This window comes from Leucopleurus acutus, assembly GCF_964270905.1.
Source record: "Leucopleurus acutus genome assembly, chromosome: 17".
In the NCBI taxonomy this organism is placed as follows: domain Eukaryota; kingdom Metazoa; phylum Chordata; class Mammalia; order Artiodactyla; family Delphinidae; genus Leucopleurus; species Leucopleurus acutus.
In genome coordinates, this window is record NC_139159.1 from 257777 (window position 1) to 283980 (window position 26204).

Below are 26204 nucleotides of genomic sequence, written 5' to 3' on the forward strand. Positions count from 1 at the left end.
TATTCTAGGGAAAGGAGTAGATGGGGCAGGAAACAGGCTGTTGTCCCAGAGGGAGGGATTAAGTGGAGGCATTGAGGGATAGTTCATGGAAAAGATGAGCCGGGATCCGTGGCAGAGTTGGAGAGGCTAAAGGAAGAGGAGAGGTGATTTCTGGCAAAGAGTTCCATGGATGCAGGTGTGGTGTTGGAAATGCTCCACTTGGCAGCAGCAAGGGGAGTAGAACAGATTGGCTGGGGAAGCAGAAGGGGAGGCTGAAGAGTGCTGTTGAAGGCCAGGATAGTAGGTATCAGAACTTGGGCTCAGGACCTCGTGTCAGTGAATTTGTGGGAGGGTCTCTGTTGCCACTGCCTGAGCTGCTGGAGGGCAGAGTCTTTCTTGTTCGTCTTATATCCCTGGGGCCTGGCAGAGTGTCTGCCTGCAGTGGGCACTCAGTACATGTTTACTGACAGACTGAAGATGAGGACATTAGAATTCTGTCTTTTATGTTAAGTTAGAGGGTTCTAGTCCTAAAGAATCTGAGTATGGATGAAATCCAGAGAAGCAAAGGATAAGTCAGATGCAACCAAAGCAGAGACAGGCCTGAGAAACGTTCTGTTGCCAGAGAGAAGGAAAAAACAAATGTGCAATTAACTTGATAGGACAGGCTCTGAGCATCACAGCGCCTACCGACTAGCTGATGTGGTTAAAACTTTACATCTGTTCTTCATATTTGACAGGAACAGATTTGAGAGCCACGGAGTCATTGTCTCTGCTTAATATAGTTCAATATCTGGGTGAAAAAGGGTTGACATCCTTCAAGTATGTGGCTAGAGCCATTGGGATACATTGGGATACATATATTATTCAGATACCCAAGGAAACTTCCTTTTTGGATTGTTAGATATCAGATTTGTTCCCCAAATTTATTACATGATATCCAAAACAATATTTAGAAATTTTCACTTCTTTCCAAGGGGAGTATCCCACAAATGTATAGTGGAATGCATTTGGTTTTATAGGGAGTAAAGTTTCAAAATGAGTAAATAAAATACATAAGCATGGTGTACTTGAGAAATGAAAAATTGAGCGGAGCACCAATAAGAAGGAAAAGTGGTCTCTGAGGGGCTGATGTGGATAGTAAAGCAGTGAAGCAGAGTTTAACCATTTTGTGTTTTAATTGGTTGCTTTTTTCTGAAGTATGGTCTATTCAAAGTACAGTCAATCCTCATTTTTCAAAGATTCTGCATTTATGAAGTCGCCTACTTGCTCAAATTTATTTGTAATCCCCAAATCAGTGCTCTTGGTGCTTTTATAGTCATTTGCAGGCATGTGTAGAGCAGGGAAAATTTTGAGTCACCTGACACCCGTGTTTCCAACCGAGGTCCAAGGCCCCATTCTGTCTACTTGTTCTAGCTCTCACACTCTAAACGAGGGCCCTTTTCTTGGTCTTTTTAGCGCCACGTTTTTCACATTTTTGTGCTTCGTGTTGGTGATGTCACTGTTTAAAATGGCCCCCAAACATAGTGCTGAAGTGCTGTCTAGTGTTCCTAAGCGCAGGACATCTGTGATGTGCATTATGGAGAAAGTATGTGTGTTAGATAAGCTTTGTTCAGGCATGAGTTATAGTGCTGTTAGCCGTGAGTTCAATGTTAATGAATAAGCTATATATATTAAATAAGGTGTCTTTAAACAGAAACACACAAAAAGTAAAGTTTCATATTGACAGGAACTATGCTGTATTCCCCGAGGAGCAGTGGTTCAGGATCTGCCAATTCGTTGTTTTTGGCAACTTTATAGAACATTAACTACTTTGAATAATGAGAATTGACTGTATTTGTTTCCTATTCTTCTTCCTAGCCTCAACCTGGGCTTATATAGTTATTTTGTGTGTGTGTGTGTGTGTGTGTGTGTGTGTGTGTGTGTGTGTGTGTGTGGAGGGTCGGGATAACTTTTTATTTTGACAGAATTTCAAACTTACAGGAAACTTGCAAGAATAACATAATGAGGTTCTTTCTAGTGGAACTATAAGTGGGTTAATAGTGTCCCCTGCAAAATTCATGTCCAGCCAGAACTTCAGAATATGACCTTATTTGGAGATGGAAGATGGTGTTGGAAGATGTAATTAGTTACTATGAAGTCATGCTGCATTAGGGTGGGCCCTAAATCCAGTGACTGGTGTCCTTATAAGAAGAGGAGAGGACACACAGAGATACACACAGGAGAGAATACCATGTGATGATGGAGGTGGAGATTGGCGTGATGCAGCTACAAGCCAAGGAACGCCAAGGATTGCTTAGAGCCACCAGAAACTAGAAAGAGGCAAGGAAAGATTCTTCCCTAGAGCCCCCAGAGGGACTAACACGTTCATTTTTGGACTTGAAGCCTCTAGAATTGTGAGAATAAATTTGTTGTCTCAAGCCACTGAGTTTGTGGTAACTGGTTATGTCAAACCCTAGGAAACTAGTACAGTAACCCTTTATTCTGATTCACCAATTTGTTATTATTGGTCTCTCTGTCTGTTTCCCTTTCTCTACATGTGTATATCTAATTTTTTTCTGTACTATTTCAGAGGAATTGAGAGACATAGTGAACCTGTACCCCAGAATGTTTATTTCTTAGGTTAAGGACAGCTCTTACATAAGCATAGTATAATTACAAAACTAGGAAATTAAAAATTGATGAAATACTGTTATCTGATCAGTCGTATATGCTCAAATTTTATCAGTTGCCTAATAATGATCTGTTTTCCCTGGTCCAAGATCCAGTCCATGATCATATGTTCATTTTCTTTTCATGCCTCTTTAGCCCTGCATTAATCTGGGATAGTTCCTCAGACTTTCTTTGTGTTTCTTGACCTTGCCATTGTTGAGGTGTATAGGCCAGTTATTGTGGGCTTGTTTGATATTTTCTCTGTTTAGATTTAGGGTATGCATTTTTGGTAGTAATACAGTGGAGGTTGTCCTGTATTCTGGTTGTTGCCTCATATTAAGAAGCATTTGATGCTGGTTTACATCAACATTCATGACTTGATTAAGATGGTGTCTGACAGGTTTCTCCACTGTAAAGTTACTGTTTTTCCCTTTGGAATTAATAAGTAATTTGAGGGGAATCATTTTGTGATCATGTATATATCCTCTTCATCCTCAAACTTTTACCCACTAGTTTTAGCATTCATTGATAATTTTGTAAATCCGTCATTTATTTATTTGTTTATATCAATGTAGACTTACAGTCTTGTTTTATTCAGTAGGTTATAATCCTTTACTGTCATTATTTATTTGATGCTGGAATGTCCCACATTTGGCCAGTGAGAGCCCCTTCATTCAGGCTCATGTGTCCTTTTTACATGTTCTCATTATTCCTTGGGCACTTTCTCACTCTCTGGCTCAAGATATTTCAGACTCATTTTGTCCTTCCCTGTCCCATCCCTGGTATCACCCACTTGGTTAAAGAGCTGACCTGGGCTGATTTAATGTATTAAAGAGGTATTCTGGAGTTAAAAGTGTGTGTGTGTGTGTGTGTGTGTGTGTGTGTGGACTCTGAGTAGGCCAAATGATATTTTCCAGTTTCTTTACTGTCCTAGATAACTAAGTGAGCTTTCTCAGAGCTGTCAGGTAACTGAATCCTGACAGGTGTCTGTGGAGGGTAGCACCTTCTTGAGGATAGATACCTCTTCCTCTTGCAGTCCTGCCCCACCATAGGAATTTCTGCATGAGAAGGAACATGCTTAGACCTGTTAAGTATTAAAATACCATCTATGTTATGGCTGAATTTATTTTTATGAATTTGTTCCCTTCTTCCTAGTTAAGAAAGTTTTAATGGTATATTTTAATCTTAATTTATGTTTTTAAACTACAATGGCACTGGATGAGGGATTTTATTTCTGATTCAGTGGTCAGCTCATAGTAGTTGACCTTAATTTGATTCCCAATGCAAATATAAAATTTTCCTTAAAATGCAAATTTAAAAACTTATAAAGTGAGTATTTGTCTGTCATAGACATTTAAAAAAACAAAACAAAATGGCTTGAGGAAAGAAGTCAGTGTTGTCACTGTTCCTGGATATAAACTCCTTGGCTCCTTTGGGTCTTCTAGGGTGGATCCCTTGCCCTTTCTATTTCTGGTGCATTCTCAGGCTGCCTGCTCCCCTTCCTGGTGAACACCAGATGTCTGTGCTCAGTCCTCCTTTGCTCCCTTGCTTCTCTCAGCTTCTTTCCTCTCAGATATGATACCATGCAGAACTTTGGAGTGTTCATTGTTTGTCCTCACACGCTTGTATTTTGGCGTTTGTTGTCTAGTTGTGTTGTCCACGTGCTTGTGGTTTTGCTATCTCGTGACTCTTTCTTTCTGTGGCGGTTCAGAGACGTTTAAAAACTCTGCCAGTCCTCTCTCGCCTTCTCACTTCCAGGATGACCAAGAAAAGAAGGAACAATGGTCATGCCTAAAAGGGCCCCAGACATGTGCAGCCTGTTCGCTGCACAACTGTTCGCGACGTGTACCCAAGGACAAGGCTGTTAAGAAATTCGTCATTTGGAACATAGTAGAGGCCGAAGCTTTCAGGGACATTTCTGAAGCCAGTGTTTTCGATGCGTGTGCACTTCCCAGACTGTATGTGAAAGTACATAACTGCACGAGTTGTGCCATTCACTGCAAGGTAGTCAGAAATCATTCTCAGAAAGTCTGGAAGGACTAAACATCGTCACCTTGTTTTAGATCTGGGGGGTGCTGCCCCACAGCCTCCACCAAAGCCCATGTAAGGAGCTAAGTCCTTAAAGACTGAAGAAATACTGTTCTTTGAAAAGACAATAAAATGGAAATTATACTTAAAATAAAATAAAAACTATGCTGCCACCGATGCCATTTCTGGGCTTCCACAGTGTTACTGTATATTTAGTGAAGTTGATTTCACTGTTTTTTTTTCTTTGAAAACCATTTCTACAGAGAAAAAGAAATTGGGATGTAGAATACCCACCCTTTCCAGGAGAGAGTCCACTGCAGTGCAGACGAGCAGGTCTCAGGACCGTGGGGGCAGAAGCTTCCCTCTCTGAAGCATGGCTCAGGTGTGGAGAAGGATTTCAGGAGACTCCTGAGACTCTGGTAAAGTCATAATATTTTTTTCCCTGAAATGCTGAAGGGCAAATCTGAGATTCCTGAGAGTTCAGGCCACTGTAATTATATTTCTTCAGAATTCCCTTCCTTATTTTCTTTCAGAACACTGTAATTGGTGTGTTACTTTTTTCTCCTCATCCTTGAATTCCTTAAAAATTGTGGCATAGCAGTATTCACCTCTTTCTGTCATGCAGAACCTTTGTACTTCTTTGTAAGTGAAGGATACATACTGAAAATGTTCTCAGAAGATGAAACTGTTGAGCATCCTTCTCTTTAAAAGAAGTATTTATGAAATGCTTACATATTTAGAATCTAATGGCAGCGAGATATTCTGGTTAATTTTGGTGTATGTGGTAACTTTGAAGTACTCAGCATAAGAAGGAGTACTCACCACTAAAGGTTAGACAGCTCAAGGTTAGATAGCTCTCTGTTTAGATTCTGGAAAAATACAAAAATGCACTGTAAGTATTTGCTTTGGGACTACTTGTTGGTAAATAAAGGAAAACAGAGGAATATGTTAAAGGGGTGTAGTGTAAGTTCTTGAATATTTTATGTAATATTGTTGGTTTTTAGCCCTTGTCACATAAACTGCTACATCATCACTAATTATCATTATTGTTGTCATTATCTGCCTGCAGTCATTAACAGCTGAAAAGAAGACTACTACAGAAAAACACCTTGAATTATCCTCTGGACCCAAGACAGGTAATATTTTGTTGATTTCTTGGCAGAAAAGGTATAAGGCTAATGTATCCTCCTTTGATTTATCTGCTTTCTTTTAAAAAGATGTTTACATAGTTTGGGTAGACTATATATTCATGGTTAAGAAAACACCCAAACAATGTAAAAAGGTATTGTTCTGAAAAAATCTCTCATCTTTGTCACCATCCACCCCATTTTTTCTGTGTCATGTAGGTAATTATTAAAATTTTTTGTCTCTTTCCTGGGTTCACTGTTATCAACAGAGCCCAGTAGGCAAGCTCAGGTTCATAGCTCCAGGGTTTTAAAAAGAATCTGATTTGGGAAATAAAGTTATGATCTATGATATAAGGACTATACTACTTAGTCAATGAAATTCTTACTTGGCAAATTAGTTAGGGAAGGCTTTCAGTTACAGATAGTAGGAAGTTGTATTGGAGTGTTTGAAGAGATGGGTTGAATTTATCCCCTGCAACAAGAAGGACAGGGGGCCAGACTCATTTTGAGTTCTGCTGCCTTAGTGTAGGGTTTGTTTTTGCAGTCGTGAGGTAGAGGCTGAATTCTCCAGGCTCAATTCTCAGGAAAAGTATAGGCTTGGAGGATTTTCTCCAAATGAACTTTTCCTCTGAGAAGCAGTACTCTCCCTAGGACCTCTGCCTTGGCCAGAGCCTTTTACATAGGGTCACCTCCACTAAAGGGACATCAGTGAAATTAAGGATTTTTAAACATGTATGTTGCTGCTCAAAGAAAATTGGGATTTTGTTAGGAAGAAGAGGGAGTGGATATCAGGGAGGCCACTGGTTCTGCTGCTACACTCAGTTACCCTCTGGGCAGGAAGGATGAGGGCTTGAGACTTCAGGGATCTCATCTGACCCTGAAGTGGCCTGACTGTATCTTGAGTGTGGAGTCTTGAGATAGCAAGCTAAACATGCTGAGCCTCAGTTTCTGCATCTGGAAAATAGGCCTAAGAATTGTGTATCTCATTGCGTTATTGTGAGTTTAAAAAATAATAATAATCAAAACGCCTAGTTCAAAGGTTTACACTTAGTAGGTGCTTAATGGCAGCAATTGCTGTTGTGTTTGATGGCAGAGTGGGAGAGCCGCTCAGAGTCCTGCGGGGTGGGGAAGCTTTCTGTGAGTAAGAGACTCAACACTTTAAGCTGTATTATTACTTCACTAACATTTAAGGGGGTTCTTTTTATGCAATTGAAGAATAAAATTCCCCTAATCTTTTTGATTCATAAAATACTGTATTATAAAATACCATAGTCTTCTGATGGCGCTACAGAATTTAATTTTTAATATTATTAGTGCTGAATGTTGTGATTTTCAAAGATCAATTTAATTCTGATTTCTAAACTGTCATAAAGTATGGAGAGAATAGTATAGTTGATCCTTGAATGACTGACATGGGGGGCTGGGGCGCTGACCCTCCACACAGTCAGAAATACACCTGTAACTAACTTTACAGTCAGCTTTCCTTTTCCGCAGTTGTGCATCAGCGGATTCAACCTACTGCGGGTCGTGCCGTACCGTAGTGCATATTTATCGAAAAAAATCTGTGTGTAAGTGGATCTGCGCAGGTCAAACCTGTGTTGTTCAAGGGTCAACTAACTATTTTCTTTTACAGATGTAGTTTCTATCTTTTTTTGGAGACTTAAAATTGGTGTAGTCAAATTTAACTTGGGGAGAGAGAAATATTAAATAAGCTGCTACCTTGTATTTAATTTCAAAAGGATCTTTTGAGATGATTTCCCATGCCAATATATTCAACCTAAAACCTACGCTGCTGTGCTCTCGATTCTGTGGAATGATCAGTAGATTCTCATGGGCTGAAAGAGCTTGTATCCATGTATAATTAATTTATTTACAGCATAAGCAGGTTGTTAAGAACAGAAAGTATTGTTAATAACTTAACAGAAGCTTACAAATAGAAATTGATAGAAAAGGGGACTCAAGGCATTTCCTAGAACTGGTTCATTTTAAAAACAGTAACTTCTAACATATTAGTTTAAGACAGGCTATTAACAAAACTTCTAGGATGTGGAAGTAATATTTTTATGAGAGCTGGGAAGCAGAAGTGGGGGAACATACTTTTGCAAAGTGTGCAAAAAAGGGGGAGACTCCATTTCCTTGTTTCCGCATCTCTATTTCCTTACCTGTAAGGCACTGAGAACCAGAGAAGGAAAGGGGAGGAAATGGAGGAGAAGAGAAGGGGTGAGAGAAGTGAGCAAATGAATGTTGGCAAAGGATCTCGCCAGAAGGTTTGAGGGACGTGGAAGAAGATAAAAACTTGAAATGAAAGAGGCTGGAACCTTTGTAGTTAGTGATTTTCTTTAAAAGGCAAAACTTTAAAAAAGTGTATTTACCAAGCAAAATGAAACTATGTAATAAAAAGAAGATAGTGTTTATTTTTTTTCTTGAAATACCCTGCAAAATATGTTCTCAAAATATTTATTTGTTATGGAGTCAGAAATCTCCTTGAGAAGCATTAGTAAATTTTTATGTATGTATTTATTATTATTATTTAAAAAAAATGTCTAGTCAGGTCTTCTGCCCATTTTTTAAAAAAATTCTTTATTTTTTTATTATTATATCTTTTTTTGGCTGCATCAGGTCTTAGTTGTGGCACGTGGGCTTCTCTGCAGTGTGGCGTGTGGGCTCTGTAGTTTGCGGCACGCAGGCTCTCTCATTGAGGTCCGCGAGCTCAGTGGTTGTGGCACGTGGGTTTAGTTGGCCCACGGCATGTGGGAATCTTAGTTCCCCAGCCAGGGATCAAACCTGCATCCCCTGCATTGGAAGGCAGATTCTTTACCACTGAACCACCAGGGAAGTCCCGCATTAGTAAATTTTTAAATTATTATTTCTTGACGTGCTTTTCTCCCTTTTGGACCATAGATTTTTTCAGGGCAGACCCTCCTCTATTGCTCATCTTTATATCCTAGGTGGCTAGGGCTAGGATATGGCTAGGGCTGCCATAATAAAATGCTACAAACTGGGTGTGTTTGTTTGTTTGCTGGGTTTTTTTTTTGCAGTACGCGGGCCTCTCACTGTTGTGGCGTCTCCCGTTGCGGAGCACAGGCTCCGGATGCACAGGCTCAGCGGCCATGGCTCACGGGCCCAGCCACTCCGCGGCATGTGGGATCGTTCTGGACTGGGGAACGAACCTGTGTCCCCTGCATTGGCAGGCGGACTCTCAACCACTGCGCCACCAGGGAAGCCCCAAACTGTGTGTTTTTAACAACAAAAACTTCTTATCTTGCAGTTGTGGAGGCTAGAAGTCTAAAGTGAAGGTATTGGCAGGGTTGCTTCCTTCTAGGATGTGCTCCAGGCTTCTTTCCTTGACTTGTAGGTGGCTGTCTTCTCCAAGTGTCTCTTTACTGTGTTTTCGCTCTCTGCATGTATGGTTCTGTGTTCAAATTTCTCCTTTTTGCAAGGACAGGTGTCATATTCGATTAGGGCCCACACTAATAATATCGCTTTAGACCCTATCTTCAAATAAGTTCACATTCTTAGATGCTGGGGGTTAGGATTTTAACATATGAATGAGTTTTGGGGGGGACACAATTCAGCCTATAACACCAAGTCCTAGCGTAGTGCCTAGCACACGTTGGTCACCCAGAAATGTTTATAAATACATGGTAACTATTCTCATAGTCTGGCTGATGTTGTTCCTGGAATTTCGTTGGAATGAGCCTTGATTTCAAGGGCAACCCCTTTTTAGCAAGTAAAATGAATTACTGAGTAATAAATTCCTGGTAGAGGTTAACTATATAAATTATACAGTTAGGTGCCTATAATTTATAGGTTTATGAATTTGTTATATAATCTGAAAATAGTGATAACTTCCTGTCTTACTCCATTCAGGCTCTTATTGTATATAAGAAAAATACTGTAGACTGGGTGGCTTATAAACAAAAGAAATTTATTTCTCACAGTTCTGGAGGCGGAAAGTCAGGACATTGATTTAGTGTCTGGCGAGGACTCGCTTCCTGGTTCATAGCACCTCCCTGCTGCATCCTCATAGGGTAAAAGAGGCTGGGGATCTCTCTGGGGCTTCTTTTGTAGGGCACTAATTCCATTCATGAGGGCTCCACCCTCATGATCTAATTACCCCCTAAAGGCCACACCTCTTAATACCATAACACTGGGATTTGGCTTCAATATGTGAGTTTTAGGGGAACACAAACATTCAGTCTGTAGCATTCTACTTTTTCTTTTTTGATTTACTTGTCCAGATGCATAATAATGAAAAAGATTGATAATGTCTTTGGCAAGTAAGTACACAGCTTAGTTTTATTAGCTCTTTAAATCAATATGAGTTCTTAGGTTATTGTGAATAGTTTATATTTAATTTTTTATTTTAAAGGATAGACAACTTTAGTAATTCTAGATGTTCATGGAACAAAGTAAGTGTTCAGTAAGTGTTTACTATTATTTCATGTTTTTGTGCCTTTGTTGATTTTCCAGACATCGTTTTGTCAGTGAATCTTCCTTTCCTGATCAGCATAAAGTGGAGCATCCACCTTTTTGGCGCCATCATCATTATATTGTGACATATCTCTAATACAGTATTTAATTTTTCTTTTCATGATCAACTAGTGTTGCCTTTCAGATCATGCATTCCTTGAGGGCAGGAGCTTTCTTTCTTTTTTTTTTTTGTTTCCTCAAGGTTTACTATATTAGAGGTGTTATATAAATAGGTATTTAATGAAGTCATTTAACTTTTGAGCCTGTTTCCTCTTCTGTAAAACTCGAGTTATAATATCTAATCTCTAAACTTTATACTGTATTGAAATGTGACTAAGAGAGTTTTTTTTTTTTTTGGTTTTAGCATTATAACTCACCTATCTACTCAATAGGAATAGAAAATTTGATTTTTATTAGATACCTATTCCTTTTCTGATCAAAATCAGTAAAATTTTCTGTTGGACTTCTGGTTCCATCGAGATAGAGTCGCCCTGTTCCTTCTAGGTTTCCTGTCTATCAGAATGGCTAAAATAAAATATAGTGACCACACCAAGTGCTGCTGCTGATGTGAAAAACTGGATCAGTCACACATTGCTGGTGGGACTATAAAATGGCACAGCTGCCCTGGAAAACAGTTCGGCAGTTCATTAACAAGACTAAACGCACAATTACCATACAGCCCAACAATTGCACCCTTAGACATTTATCCTGGAGAATGAAAGTTACAGTCACATAAAATGCTGTACACAGTGTTCATAGTGGCTTCATTTGTCATAGCCCCAAACTGGAAACAACCCAGATGTCCTTCAAGGGTAACCGATTAAACAAGCTGTGGTTCATCCACACCACAGAACACTGCTCAGTAATAAAAAGAAAGTGACTGGTGATACACACAACAGCCTGGTGAATGTCCAGGGAATAATGCTGAGCACAAAAAGCCAGTCCTAAAAGGTAACACAGGTGATTCCATTTATATATTATTCTTGAAATGACAAAATTATAGAAGTGCAAAACTGCCTTGTGGTTGCTAGGGATTGGGAATTGAGTTGGGGAGGGGAGTTATCCTCACAGGGATGGCAGTGTAAGATATCCTCACAGGGATGGAGTTCTCTATCTTGACTATCAGTATCGACATTCTGTGTTGTACTGTGGTTTTCATAATGTTACCATTGGAGGGATTGGGTGAAGCATACACGGGCCCTCTCTGTTATTTCTGACAGCTGTATGTGAACCAACTATTACCTCAAAATAAGTTTAATTAATTAAAAAAGTTTGCTGTTAAGTATTTTAAGCAAACTGCTGTTACCAGGGCTCCTAGTATGGCAAAGGAAGCACACAGAAGCATTCCAATTACAGATAATTATTGGTGTGGTTTGTTTTGTGGGTTTTTTTTTTTTTTTTTTTTTTTTGCGGTATGTGGGCCTCTCACTGTCGTGGCCTCTCCCGTTGCGGAGCACAGGCTCCGGACGCGCAGGCTCAGCGGCCATGGCTCACGGGCCCAGCCGCTCCGCGGCATGTGGGATCTTCCTGGACCAGGGCACGAACCCACGTCCCCTGCATCGGCAGGTGGACTCTCAACCACTGTGCCACTAGGGAAGCCCTGTTTTGTGTTTCCTTATGGCTTGATGAAATATTCTACGAAGTTTTATAGTTTTGTAATTATTCGAAGGTTATTTTTGAGTTTTCATTTGTGCTCCAGTGATTTTCCTTCTCTTTTATGACTTTTCTCAATCATTTTGACTTCTTTTTCTTCTTGTAATTTGGCTTTAATTCAAAGAATCTTAGCCAGGTTGTACATAGACCTTCAGTTCGGAAGATTTGAAATAAGACATTGCTTTCACTATCAGCAGAATATTGTATATTTGTGACTTCAGCAAAGTAACATGTATAAAACTTCATTTTGATCAATAACTGTATCAATTGGCCATTTTTATATTTTCCCTTTTTCTTTTGCAGAACCTACCACATCTAAGAGTACCAGTGGGCTTACAGCTATAACATGGAGTTCCAGTGGAAGTGATCTGTCAGATGAAGATAAAACAATTTTTAAATCACAGAGAGAGAATGGACATGGTTCTAGAATAGGCAGGTTTTATAGCAGGAATATTTTCTCTCCAGAAGATGGGGCCAGTGAAGGTAAATTGATAATTTTGTAAGAAATTTAGTTTCTGTTATAGATTAGATTTTAATAATGGAAGAAACTTACACTCATTTTCTAATATTGATACTTAGCATTTTTAAAAATATTACTGAGTCGCAGCCTCCCAGCCTTTTAGAAACATTTTCTCATAATATTTATCACAATAACTCTAAGAGATAAGTATTACCAGTATTATTTTTACAGTTAACAACTTAAGCTTGAACATGTTAGAACTGGTTGGATTCCACTTTGGGTCTCTTTGACCAAGCCAGTTCTCTAAAGTACAGGTACATGTTAGAGATATTGCAGGTTTGGTTCCCGACCACCGCAATAAAGTGAAAGTTGCAGCAAACCGAGTCACATGAATGTTTGGGTTCGCAGTGCACACACAAGTTATATTTACGTACTACTGTAGTCTATTAAGTGTGCAGCAGCATTATATCTAAAAAGAAATGCACGTACCCTAATTAAAAGGTACTTTATTGCAGAAAAAATGCTAACCATCATCGGAGCCTTCATTCAGCAAGTCGTGTATTTTTGCTGGTGGAGGACCTCGCTTCAGTGTTGATGGCTACTCACTGAAGGCTGGGGTTGGTGTGGCAGTTTCTTGAAACGAGGCAACAGTGAAGTTTGCTGCATCGATCGACTCTGTCTTTCATAAACGATTTCTCTGGAGCTTGCTATGCTGCTCGACAGCACTTTAGCCACAGGAGGACTTCTTTCAGAATTGAAGTCAGTCCTCTCAAACCTTGCTGCTGCTTTATCAACTAAGTTTTTGTAATGTTCTAAATCCTTTGTTGCCATTTCAACAGTCTTCACAGCCTCTTCACCAGGAGTAGATTCCATCTCAAGAAATCACTTTCTTTGCAGATCCATAAGCAGCAGCTCCTCACCTGTTAAGAGTTTTATCCTGAGCTTGCAGCAATTCAGTCACATCTTCAGGCTCCACTTCTAGTTCTACTTCTCTTGTTATTTTCACCACATCTGCAGTCCTTCCTCCACTGAAGTCTTGAACCCCCTCAAAGTCATCCATGAGGGTCAGAATCCACTTCTTCCAAACTCCTGTTACTGTGGACATTTTGACCTCTTCCCACTGAATGAATCACAGGTGTTTTTTGTTTTTTGTTTTTTTTGCGGTACGCAGGCGTCTCACTGTTGTGGCCTCTCCTGTTGCGGAGCACAGGCTCTGGATGCGCAGGCTCAGCGGCCATGGCTCACGGGCCTAGCTGCTCCGCGGTATGTGGGATCTTCCCCGACCGGGGCACGAACCTGTGTCCCCTGCATCGGCAGGCGGACTTTCAACCACTGTGCCACCAGGGAAGGCCCACAGATGTTCTTAATGGCATCTAGAATGGAGAATCCTTTTCAGAAGGTTTTCAGGTGACTTTGCCCAGATCCATCAGAGGAATCACTGTCAGTAGCAGCTATAGCCTTGCAAAATGAACTTCTTAAATAATAAGACTAGAAAGTTAAAATTATTCCTTGATCCATGGGCTGCAGAGTGGATGTTGTGTTAGCAGGCATGAAAACAACATTCATTCCATTGTACACCATCTTCATCAGAGCTCTTGGGTGACCAGGTGCATTGTCGATGAATATTAATATTTTGAGAGGAATCATTTTTTCTGAGGAGTAGGTCTCAACAGTGGAGTTAAAATATTCAGTAGACTATGTTGTAAACAGATGTGCTGTCATCCAGACTTTGTTCTGTTTATAGAGCACAGGCAGAGTAGATTTAGCATAATTCTTAAGCGCCTTAGGATTTTCAGAATGGTCGATGCGCATTGGCTTAACTTCAAGTCACCAGCTGTTTTAGCCCGTAACAAGACAGTCAGCCTGTCCTTTGTAGCTTTGAAGCCAGGCACTGATTTCTCCTCTTTAGCTGTGAATGTCCTAGATGGCATCTTCTTCTAGTAGAAGGCTGTTTCATCTGCATTAAAAATCTGTTATTTAGTGTAACCACCATCATGAATTATCTTTGCTAGATCATCTGGATGACCTGGTGCAGCCTCTACATCAACAGTCACTGCTTGACCTTGCACTTTTATGTCATGGAGATGACTTCTCTCCTTAAGCCTCATGAACCAACCTCTGCTAGCTTTAAACTTTTCTTCTGCACCTTCCTCACCTGTATCAGCCTTCATAGAATTGAGGAGAGTTAGGACCTTGCTCTGGATTAGGCTTTGGCTTAAGGGAATGTTGTTTCTGGTTTGATCTTCTATCCAGACCATTAAAACTTTCTCCATATCAACAATAATGCTGGAGAAACTCTAGAAGAATACAAAAACAACTAACAGAAGTAGTTACCTGAGAATTGGGGTAGGGGTAAGAGTTGGGAGAAATGGGATGTTTATAGATAAGAGTAGGAGTATACTTTCTGCTGTCTTTTAATATATTTTAAAACTGTTGAACAACATGGATCTTTTACAGCTATAGAGGAAGAATAGATTTCAAACACATTAAAGATATTTAAAATTAAAATTGTATTTTTTAGATGATCTCCAGGTTATTGACTGGGAGATTGACAGTGACAGGGAAGATACATGTGATGAATTTGAAGACCGTGAGAGTGTGGTGGAAATATCTGACCGTGCTTCTTGTACAAGCAGTCGTTCTTTGACACCTCCAGAGATGCTGCTTGAACTTCCTAAGGTAAGAACGAATTGTTTCCAACTTCCCATTCTGTCTGTGGCATTTGTTAGTCACAGCCTTTGGTGTTTTGTTTGAAACTCCTTCCTCAGGGACTACCACTTTTGACTCTGTGGATTATTTTGTTCTTTACCTCCTTTTCTCTAAATAACATGCTTGTAATGTGCTTTTTAAAAATATATATATATTTATTTTACTTTTGGCTGCCTTGGGTCTTAGTTGCGGCCTGTGAGATCTTTTGTTGTGGTGCACCGGCTTCTCTCTAGTTGTGGCACATGGGCTCCAGAGTGCATGGGCTCTGTAGTTGTGGTGCGCAGGCTCACTAGTTGCGGCTCGTGGACTTTAGTTGCCCCGTGGCATATGGGATCTTAGTTCCCTGACCAGGGATCAAACCCGTGTCCCCTGCATTGGAAGGCAGATTGCTAACCATTGGACCACCAGGGAAGTCCCTGTAATGTGCTTTTAAACGTGGATAAATACTGAGTACTTTTCTCCTCACCCACTCTCGCCTCTGCTACACATGGGACTTTCCCATCCCTCTGTTCTCCCAGGACAGATGTCTCATGGTCTGGTTACATTAGATTCAGCATTATGCAATTCTGAATAATAATATTCATAACAAGACAACTATTAATTGTGATTTTCCTTCCCACCTTTTCGTTTTTTTTGGAGTTAATCATTTGGGTTTTTGTTTGCCTAATTTTACTTATCATGAATAAAACTCTTAATTTTACTTATCATGAATAAAACTCTGATTTTTCACCATTGTTCAGTTCTCCCATTAAGATTTTCACACATAGCAGGCATTCTACTAGTTCTTTAAAAAAAAGTTTAAAAAATATTTTATTGAAGTATAGTTGATTTACAGTGTTGTGTTAATTTCTGCTGTATAGTAAAGTGATTCAGTTATATGTATTCTTTTTCATGTTCTTTTCCATTATGGTTTATCACAAGATACTGAATAGAGTTCCCTGTGCTCTACAGTAGGACCTTGTTGTTTATCCATCCTATATGTAATAGTTTGCACCTGCTAATCCCAAACTCCCAATCCTTCCCTCCCCCACCCCTCCCCCTTGGCAACCACAGGTCTGTCCTCTATGTTTGTGAGTCTGTTTTGTAGATATGTTGATTTGTGTCATAGTTCGGATTCCACCTATAAGTGATATCATATGGTATTTGTCTTTGTCTGACTTACTTCACTTAGCATGATAATCTCTAGGTCCATCCATGTAGCTGCAAATGGCATTATTTCATTCTTTCTTATGGCTGAGTAGTATTCCATTGTAATTATATACCACATCTTCTTTATCCTTTCAGCATTCTATTCGTTTTGTTTTTATGGAGAACTGTTTCCCACAACCTCCTAGCCGCTCTAATTTCAACTCAGAGTCCTCTGTGCTTTGTGAATGTAGCCACCCTTGAGTCACCCTTCACCGTCTTTTGGGGGAATTCCCTTCACCTCGCTCCTGCATGGAGCAACTTTATCCTGGACTCCTTTTTCTTGGTTGTTACTCTCATTTTGATTGAGCACATCTTCCACTAGCTTCCAAGAAAGGATTGATGGAAGATAATTTTTTGAGACTTGTCATGTCAGAAGATGCATTCATCACACTTTAATGTGTGATTGAAAATTTATATAGAATTTTAGGTTGGAAATTATTTTTCTTTACAATTTTGAAGGCATTGCTTCATTGTCTTCTAGTTCCAGAGTTGCTATCAAGAAGCCTGAAGCTCTTCTCACTCTTGATCTTTTAAGTTTTTCTTATTCCTTGTTTTAAACTGTTTGATTGTGATATGCCTATAGGTGTGGTTTTCTGCTTGGAGTTCGTCAAGCTTCTTGGATCTGTGGTTTGTCTGGGATCCCCAAGCTCACTTCTGGGTTCAGTGATTTGCTAGGAAGACACTCAGAACTTAGCATACAGTCATACTCACAGCTATGATTTATTACAGTGAAAAGATACAAAAGTAAAATCAGCACTCTTCCAAGAGTCTTTTTCCAGTGGCGTCATACAGGGGATGCTTAACTGCTCCAGCAGAGAGTTTTGACAGTATATGTGCAGTGTTGTCTGCCGGGGGTGCTCATCGGTGACTCAGTGCCAACGGTTTTTATCAGGGGAGCTCTCTGCCTAACATGCGCCAGAATTTCAGTTTTCAGGATGGAAAACAGGTATTCAACATAAGCCATATTGTTTGCACAGGTTAGGCACAGGGAGATACTCTTATCATTGGGGAATGGTGGGAATCATCCTGAAATCTAAGTTCCCAGAGGTAGGCAAGGACCAACATTGTAAGCGGGGCTTTCTAGGGATACCTGTCTCGGGTCTGCTAAGTTAACTCTCCTCTTCACATGGGTTCAAAGGTTTCATCACATTTGGAGAGTTTTTTGCCTTTATTCAACACTTTTTTTTCTGACTCCCTTTTCCTTTCCTTCTGTGACTCAAATTATACGTATGTTATTTAGGCTCCTTGATATCGCGTCATGTATTATCGACACTGTGCTCATTTTTTCCCCTCTCTGTTTCATTTTGAGTGGTTTCTATTGCTATACCTTCAAGTTTGATAATCTTTTCTTCCTGTAGTGTCTAATCTGCTGTTAATACTATCCAGTGTATTTGTCAGCTCTAAAAGTTTGATATGTCATTTTATCTTGTCTATGTCTCTCCTTAACACGATCATACATTTGTCTGTGTTTTGAACATAAAGAGTATAATAGTTGTTTTAACGGCTTTTTCGGTAAATCTGTCATCTGTGTAATTTCTGTGTCTGTTTCTATTGATTGGTATTTCTTTTCATTATGGGTTGTATTTTTCTGCTTCTTTATTTACATGCCTGGAAATTTTTCAGTAGATACCAAATATTTTGAATTCTATGTTGTTGGGTGCCGGATTTTTAAAAAAAATTATTTTAATTTTGGCTTTGTTCTGTGGTGCAGTTACCTGGAAACAGTTTCATCCTTTTAGGTGTTGCTTTATGATTTATTAGGTGGGTCTGGGGAAGTACACAGTCTTATATCCCACTACTGAAGCAAGACCTTCCTGAGGTCTGTGTAATTCTCTGAATTATGGGTTTTTTCCAGTCAGGTTAACGGTTACGGTTTCCTGACCCTGTGTGAATAGTGGGCACTGTTCTTCTAATACTTCCAAATGGTTCTTTCGCTGGTCTAGTGTTGTTTCTTTATATGCACATGCTGATCAGTACTCTTCTATATACTTGAGGGGGATGATTGGGGTTCTCTGTGCAACTCTGGCTTTTCTGGTACTCTGTGTTATGAACTCTAGCTGCTTTTGTCTCCATGGACTCTCAGCTCTGTCTCTTCAACTCAGGGAGCTCACCAGGTTCCACCTCAGTTCTCCCTCCCTACTGTGTGGTTTGGAAATTCTCTCAAGAAAGTAAGCTGGGGCAATTATAGAGCTCAGTTCGTTGTTTCCCAGCTTTCAGGGGTTAGTGTTCTTCTTGCCTGATGTCCCATGTCTTGAAAACCATTGTTTCAAGTATTTTGTCTCTTTTCTTTTCTTTTCTTTTTGATTGTTTCAGGCAGGAGGATAAATCCATTCCCTGTTATTCCATCATGGCCATCAACCTGATCTTTCCAGGCAGTCGAGCACATGAAAAGGTGCTCATCATCATTAGTCATTAGGGACATGCAAATCAAAACCATAATGAGATCTTACTATGTACCCATTAGTATGGCTCTTACCCATAAATGGGAAAAAAAGTGTTGAGGATGTGGAGAAATTGGAACCCTTGTGCACTACTGGTGGGAATGTAAAGTGATGCAGCCACTGTGGAAACAGTTCGGTGGTTTCTCAAAAGTTAAAAATAGAATTACCATATGACCTAGTAATTTTGCTTCTGGACATATACCCAAAAGAATTGAAAGCAGGGACTCAGACACTTGTACATTGATGTTCATAGCAGCATTATTCACAATGGCCAAATGGTGGAAACAACCCAGATATCCATCAACAGATGAACGAATAAACAAAATGTGTGTGTATGTATATTGTCTACTAAAGAAATATTCACAGCATAAAAGTTGAGAGTTATGTTTTATTCGGCACGAATTTTTAGGACTTCAAGCCCGGGAGGCAGCATCTCAGGTAACCCTGAGAGAACTGCTCCGAGGAGGCGAGGTGGGGAGCCTGGTTATATCGGAGTTTTGCAACCAAGGGCAGGTGGTTAGAACGTCAAAAGATTATTTTTAATTAAAGTAAACTAGGCATCTCATGTAAAGGAATTTAACACTTTTCTATGTATGGGAAGATGAAAGAGTCTGGGCACACTGAAATCGTTCCTTTGATATATACCTCAGCTGTCTGGGGCCGGTATCCTGTGTTTTCATATCCTGAGTTCCCTCAGGGCTCACCACCTCACCGTAGGCTGGTGGCTGCAATCACTGATGACTGTGACATCCTTTGTTTACTGATATGCAGTCAGTATTCCATTTCTCAACATGTATGTATATGTGTATTTTTGTATATATATCTACATATATGTATATGTATGTATATATGTATGTTACTGAACCAAACTTGGGTCCACTTGCCCACGTGTACTAAAGCCAATCTATTGACACTGGCTTGTGGTGAGGGAAAGTACAGTGTTTATCGCATGGCGCCCCAACAAGGAGCTGAGCAAGGAGAACAGGTGGCTCATGCTCAAAAGACCCAGACTCCCCAAAGGCTTTCGGGGAAAAGTTTTTAAAGACAGGGTGAGTGAGAGGGTTGCAGGGTGCCCGATCAGCTTGTGGACATTTTTCTGATTGGTTGGTGGTGAAGTAATCAGGAGTCACCATCATTAACCTTCTGGTTCCGTCCAGTCTGGGGCCTGTGTGCTTGTGGTCAGCATGCAGCTCACTTATTCCACCTGGTGGGGGTTTCAGTGTCAGCAGAACAGGTCAAGGACATGGCTCAGCATGTTATCTATAGCTGATGCAGAAGAACTAAAGGCCCTTCACTTTGTTTAATGGCTAAACTATTATTATTTTATCTTGCCTGACTGTTTTGCTTTGTTTCTTCGTTATCTCACATCTCGAATTAAATTTGTTCTTTGGAACTTGGGGAAGTCCTAGGAGGCTGAAGCTTTCCTACAAACAAGAGGCCGGGTACTCAGCAGTGTCCTGCTCTGTTTCGCGTACAGCAGGCTATTATTCAGCATTCAAAAGGAATGAAATTCTGATACATGGTACAATGTGGATGAAACTTGAAAACATTAAGCTATGTAAATTTTTTTTTTTTTTTTGCGGTACACGGGCCTCTCACCTTTGCAGCCTCTCCCGTTGCGGAGCACAGGCTCCGGACGCGCGGGCCCAGCGGCCATGGCTCACGGGCCCAGCCACTCCGCGGCATGTGGGATCCTCCCGGACCGGGGCACGAACCTGTGTCCCCTGCATCGGTAGGCGGACTCCCAACCGCTGCGCCACCAGGGAAGCCCTATGTAGATTTTTTTCTTGGCTTGTTTTTAGGGGAAATATTCTGTCACTTAAGGATATACTTATCCTTTGAAAGCTGCTGTAAATAACCACTTCTGAAGGACTGTAATGCTACATGGTAGAGATGCCATGTAACTCAGCAAACTCTTGCATACAGGTTTTGTAGTGCTTGCAATTCAAGTTTATACCTTGTTAAAATTACAAATTACAGTATGACACAGACTTTTCAGGGTTGCTCTTGAATAATAGAGTTGAGTTATAAGAAGTGAGTGGCAAGCCTCCATAGTTCTCCAAAAGTGTGTCTCTGGGTGGTAGGATTATTGGAGAAGTTTATTTTCTTTTTTGCTATATTTATTTCATAAATAAAAAAACAAAAGCACAACAGTCATTGGTTTTTCCCTCAAGGAAGACAGAGAATCAAATCACGTATAGTGAACATATACTGGGCCTTACATTGTACTAATTGCTTTATGTAAGTGTATTAGTCCCTTTGAGCTGCTGTAGCAAAAATACTACAGACTGGGTGGCTTAAGCAACAGAAATTTATTTCTGACAGTTTTGGAGGCTGGGAAGTTCCGCCATCTAGGAGCCAGCAGATACGGTTTCTGTTGAGGATCCATAGCTGTCTTCTCACTGTGTCCTCAAATGATGGAGTGGGCGAGGGGTCTCCCTGGGTCCTTTTAATAAGGGCATTAATCCCATTCAGGAGGGCTACACCTAAAGGCTTCACTTCCAAATACCATCACATTGGGGATTAGGTTTCAACATGCAGTTTATAGCAGTACATTTTCCATTTGAGCCTTAAAACAATCTTGTGAAGTCAATGCTGTTACGCCCGATTTTCAGACCGGAAACTGTTAGAAAATTATGTGACTGTGACCAAGTTATGTAGTAAACAAGGCAGCTGTGAAACCTTGCAACAAAAATATTCAGGTGTTGTTTGAATGCCTCAGAATCTACATAGATTGCTTTCTTATGTTGGAAGAAGCTTGCGCATGGGCAGAACTTTGAAAGATATGGTCATAGAAAAGAGAAGACCGTGGCTTACTTTGTATTTAAAAATTCAAGACTTCTCTATGTAGTTTTTCATCAAGTACATTTGTCTTTATTAATAGTCATGTATGTTAAAAATATAACATACTACGTTGTCATTGAAAAGTGACTCAAAAAATGGATTTCTCCAAGCAGGCATTGGGAGGCATTCCTATAATGTGGGAATTGTGGTTTGCCTAATCATAGCAGTGTTCTCTAGACCTTAACTCCTGCCTCCTTTTCTTCCTTTCTTTCCTCATACAGGAACAAAGATTCAATTATTTTCCTTATTTTCTTCAAGCTGCTCTTAAATCTTTTTCTAATGCTCTTGCTGTCCTGAATTCCATGAGGGTTTCCAGCTGCCTGATGACATCTTTGTGTGGATGTCCTAAAGTTACTGCAAGTCTAAGAGTCCGAAGTCCTGTCCCTCTTCCTTTTAACCCAGGCTCATCCTCTTCATGCGTTTTTGGGCCTAGTTCATCGTTTTTCTTTTTCACTGCCCAAATCTATTCATTATCAGGTCATGCAGATTTGGTCTCAAAACCACAGCATCCCCACCACTTCTGCCCTAAATTGGGCCCTTTCATCTGTTGTCCGTTTTGTTTCAGTTGCTTCGTAACTGATTTCTTAGCTTACATCTTTTTGTTAGATTCATCTTAATAAACATTATGACCTTATCATTCACTTATTGAAACACTTTTCAATGGTACCCCATTGCCTGAAAGTCAAGGTCCATGTAACTTGACCTTTACAGTTTAGCCTCAGGCCCTTAAAATGAGGTGGAGTATATATTATATGATTGTCTTTATATAAAATTCTAAAAAGTGCAGATGATTCTATAGTGAGAAAGCAGGTCAGTGGTTTATTGGGAATGAGGGTGGAGGAGATGGATGGATTACAATGGGACATGAGGAAAGTTCTGGGGGTGATGGAAATGTTTATCTTGATAATGGTAGTATTTTCACAGGAGTGTACATATGTCAAAACATTGAATAAATATGTGTAGTTTAGTGTGCTTAAGTTTTATACTTCATTAAAATTGATAAAACATTTTGTAAAGTATAAGAAAGATGTAGGTCTATGTGCTTATGAAATAATATTCAAAATACTTTGTTAAATGACAAAAACAGGATATAGAATACTTGTGTAGAAAAATGGAAAGAATGTATGTTTATATGGACTGTCTCTGGATTGAGGAAACTTTTTTCTTGTATGTTGTTTTGAATTTTGAACCATGTACATATATTGCTTGCATTAAAAAAAATTTTAAAGGACAGTTTACACTTCTATCCAGAATATAGTGAGAACTTCTACAGAACAGTAAAGAAAAGATAAATAGCCCAGTTGAAAATCAGGTGAAGGATAGGAAAGGGAAACCTGAATGACTAATGAGCATGTGAAAAGATGCTCAGTGTCACTAGTTGTATGAGAAGTGCAAATTAAAAATGAAATACTACATTTTCATCAGATTGCCAAAAAAAAAAAGTCTGACAGTGCCTAATGTCAGGAGTGTGGATCAATAGGAATAGTTGCTGTTGGAATGTAAATTGGTACAGCCATTAGTAAAGCTGAAGATGTTCATATTTTATCACCCCACAATTTTGTCTTAGATAAATATCCTTGAGTTTTTTCAAAATGGCTTATGACCCATCAGTGGATGCTGTAATTGATTCAGTGACTTAAAAATAGAATGGAATAAAATAGACTACATTAGAATGTATGACAGTAAGAGTATTTTTTGTGAAACTTTAGGTTCAGATTTATTAGTATACATGTGTTGGATCACAATATGAATGTATGTTTTACTGTGGTTCTTGACCAAAAAGTTTGAAAGCCACTGTTCAGAGAAATTTTCACATATGCCCAAAGAAGATATGTACAAGAATATATGTTCAAGGACATTTATTTTAGTATTGTTTATAAGAGAAAGAAACGTAGGAAAGTAACCTAATTTTCTGTGAACACATGCAAATTGTGGTACATTTGTATAGTGGAGAGCTGTAGCTACCATCATGGTTAATGCTGAGGAAGTTAGCCAGCTTGCCGAAGGCTATGTGTAGTTTGATGCTACGTTACTTGAAGTTTACAAACATGCAGAACTGTAGTTCATACTGATAACGGGACAACCTTGGAGAAGAGGGAGGTTTTCGCTAGACCCATTTTTCAATCCTAAGGTAAGGTCACTTTGCACCATCATTCCCTACAGTGCAGCTATGGAAATGGGCTTGTACTGTACTTGTGTCTGTACTGGGACCATGCTTCCCATGGGCTGGTCCCAGCCATTGACTGAATATACCAGGGTTGTGACAACAGTCACACAGAACCGCTCGAAGGATGACTTTGAATTGAAGACAGCATCAGCTAAGCTAAAATCTCCTAGAGCTGCGCTGCAGTCAGAGACTCTTCTACCCTGTCCTCTTTCCTTCTCCTCCTCCTTTCATAGTTGTCAGACCTGCATTGTGGTCTTAAAGTTCTCCTTGACTCCTGCTTTCTCCCCTTTGTCCTTCACAGGTGTTTCCTCCAATAAATCTCTTCTGTAGCTGCTGCTGTCTTGGCATCTACCTTTCAAGAGACTTTAACTCATATATCTGCATACCCTCTGCCCAGTATCTTGCAGTCACATCAGCAGTTATTTCCTAATACTTCCCTATACTGATACCTAAAGCCATTCTCTTCTGTTCATTGAATATTTCAAGGAGGTCGAAAGAAGTAAAATGTGATGTGCAGTTTTTGTAGACTTGCGTCTACTTAACGTTTGTTTGTCTTTGAATTTCTGTAGCAGCATGCCCTGAGAACATCTGGTGGTGAAGTGGGCCAGTGAGCCTGGGAAGGGATGGCAGCCAATCAAGGCATCAATATCAACAAGTTACCATTGTGGGTAACTTAGTACTGCTGGAAACCTCTGGAAGCATCAGAATTATCCCACCAGAGGGGCAGGGAAGCTGGGGTATTTATGTACAGATGCCTTCATTCCTTGGCTGAGGGCTGCTCTGTGGTGGAGTTGGGGGATAGGAGTTTTTCCTAATTTTTACAGACTACTGAACAGGTGGAAAAAATGGGTTCCAGCAGCCAGATGAAGCCCTGATGCAAAGAAATGGGGGTGTTGGAAGTTGGAAATAGGGCCAGCATCACTGAAGACATAGGGGAGGAGTTGGGCGTTGACAGGGTCAGCTACAGTGTTAAAATGAGCCATGCACATTGATTAACACAGAGGGGGAAGACTTATACCATAATTAGGAATTTTATAACTATTACTTAGCTCTTCAGAAACAAAACCTCCCTTATATAACTCATGAGGCTATTACTTTTGCCTCTCATGCATGCTTGTAGAAATGGAATATATGGGGGGTGGGAGGATACTTACTCTACAGAAGAACTGTATTTTAACTGAGTGGGAAGCCTTGATTGTAATTCAGGTCTATCTTGAATTCCTTTCCCTGGGCGGAGTGAGGGATGTTTTTGAACTAGGAAACATATGCCTGTAAGCTTGATTCCACCAGTTCTCTGGAATAGAGTTCTACTAGTCCTATGTAAAGGTGACTGAACTCATAACAACAGCAGCAGCTAATATTGTGAGTGCTTCTGATGTGGGGCTCTCCTCTAAGTGCTTTGCTATATACATTAGCTTATTTAAACCTCACCATAACTCCGTGAGCTGGGAGCTATTATCATTCCTGTTTTCCAGATGAGGATTCTAAAGCACGGAGAGATTTAAGTAATTTTCCTGTGGCTATAAGTGACTGAACCTAGATTCTAACTCAGGCACTCTGGCTTCAGAGCTCTGGTCCTGACGTTGTTACAGTGTCAATTATAGTAGTAGCAATGATAACATTAATAACAATACAGTAACCCTGAGTTATTACTATATGCCAGGCCCTTTGGTAAGTGCTGATCATGTTGTGTAGATGTAGTTATTAGCCCCATTTTACAGATGAGGGAATCGAGACATAGCCAGTAAATAGCAGAATGAGGTTCCAACTAATGTAGTCTGATCCCAAATTCTCTTAATTACTTATGTTGTTTTTCTTGCAATATAGTGTACTTACATAACTTGGAAGAAAAGCATGATGAAAATCAAAGACCATAACTTCTGTTTCTAATGTTGCCCTTTAGGACATTTGACAAATGTGGTTGATGACTGGTGTTGCTTCCTATTGTTCAGTATTGCTGTCTGGGTTTTCAATTTATGTGTCTTCCAAGAACCATTCCTATAGAGGGCAGCAGAGATGCAGCAGTGGGTTTTCTATGTAATGCACATTTTTCTGGAAGTGTGAAGAAAATTGGATTTAGGTGAGCTTTGTTATGTAATTCTCTTGTACTTTATGTAGTGAGTCCTATGCAAATACAGGCTTGCAGACTTCATAAATATCAGATAACCCGAGTGAGGTTTGGGTTTTTGTTGAAGATGCGCAATAGAAGCTGAGTGGCTCAAACAAGATCTGAAAGCTGTAGTTTTAAGAGAAAGCAAATTTGTTTTTCAAATTTGAAATATGGATTCATTGTTATAAAACAGATGTTTTCTTTGTACTCTTAACAATAGGGGCAGAACAGATGATTCAGTATCTCACAGAATATGGAATATGGAAAAGTTTTAACAAAATTAGAATAAGCAAAATTTTATATTCTTACATGGGAGGATATTGAGAAAGTGATCTGGCAAACTTCAAATATATTTGTAAATTGAATGAGCATATTT

General features: G+C 39.8%; 1 protein-coding gene and 1 pseudogene across 3 annotated transcripts in view; both read left to right on the plus strand.

The window, feature by feature from the left end:
• SPIDR (scaffold protein involved in DNA repair) overlaps positions 1-26204 on the plus strand; it is a 348123-nt gene that overhangs the window by 35412 nt on the left and 286507 nt on the right. For both annotated transcript variants that reach the window (XM_082858553.1, XM_082858552.1), the window contains exons 2-5: positions 4920-5075; positions 5726-5792; positions 12213-12392; positions 14891-15048. In XM_082858553.1, coding sequence (XP_082714679.1) covers positions 4920-5075; positions 5726-5792; positions 12213-12392; positions 14891-15048 — 561 coding nt within the window. The remainder of the gene's footprint in view (positions 1-4919; positions 5076-5725; positions 5793-12212; positions 12393-14890; positions 15049-26204) is intronic.
• LOC309974428 (small ribosomal subunit protein eS26-like) lies at positions 4388-4735 on the plus strand (annotated as a pseudogene). Its single transcript has one exon. The product of its transcript is annotated as a small ribosomal subunit protein eS26-like (transcript).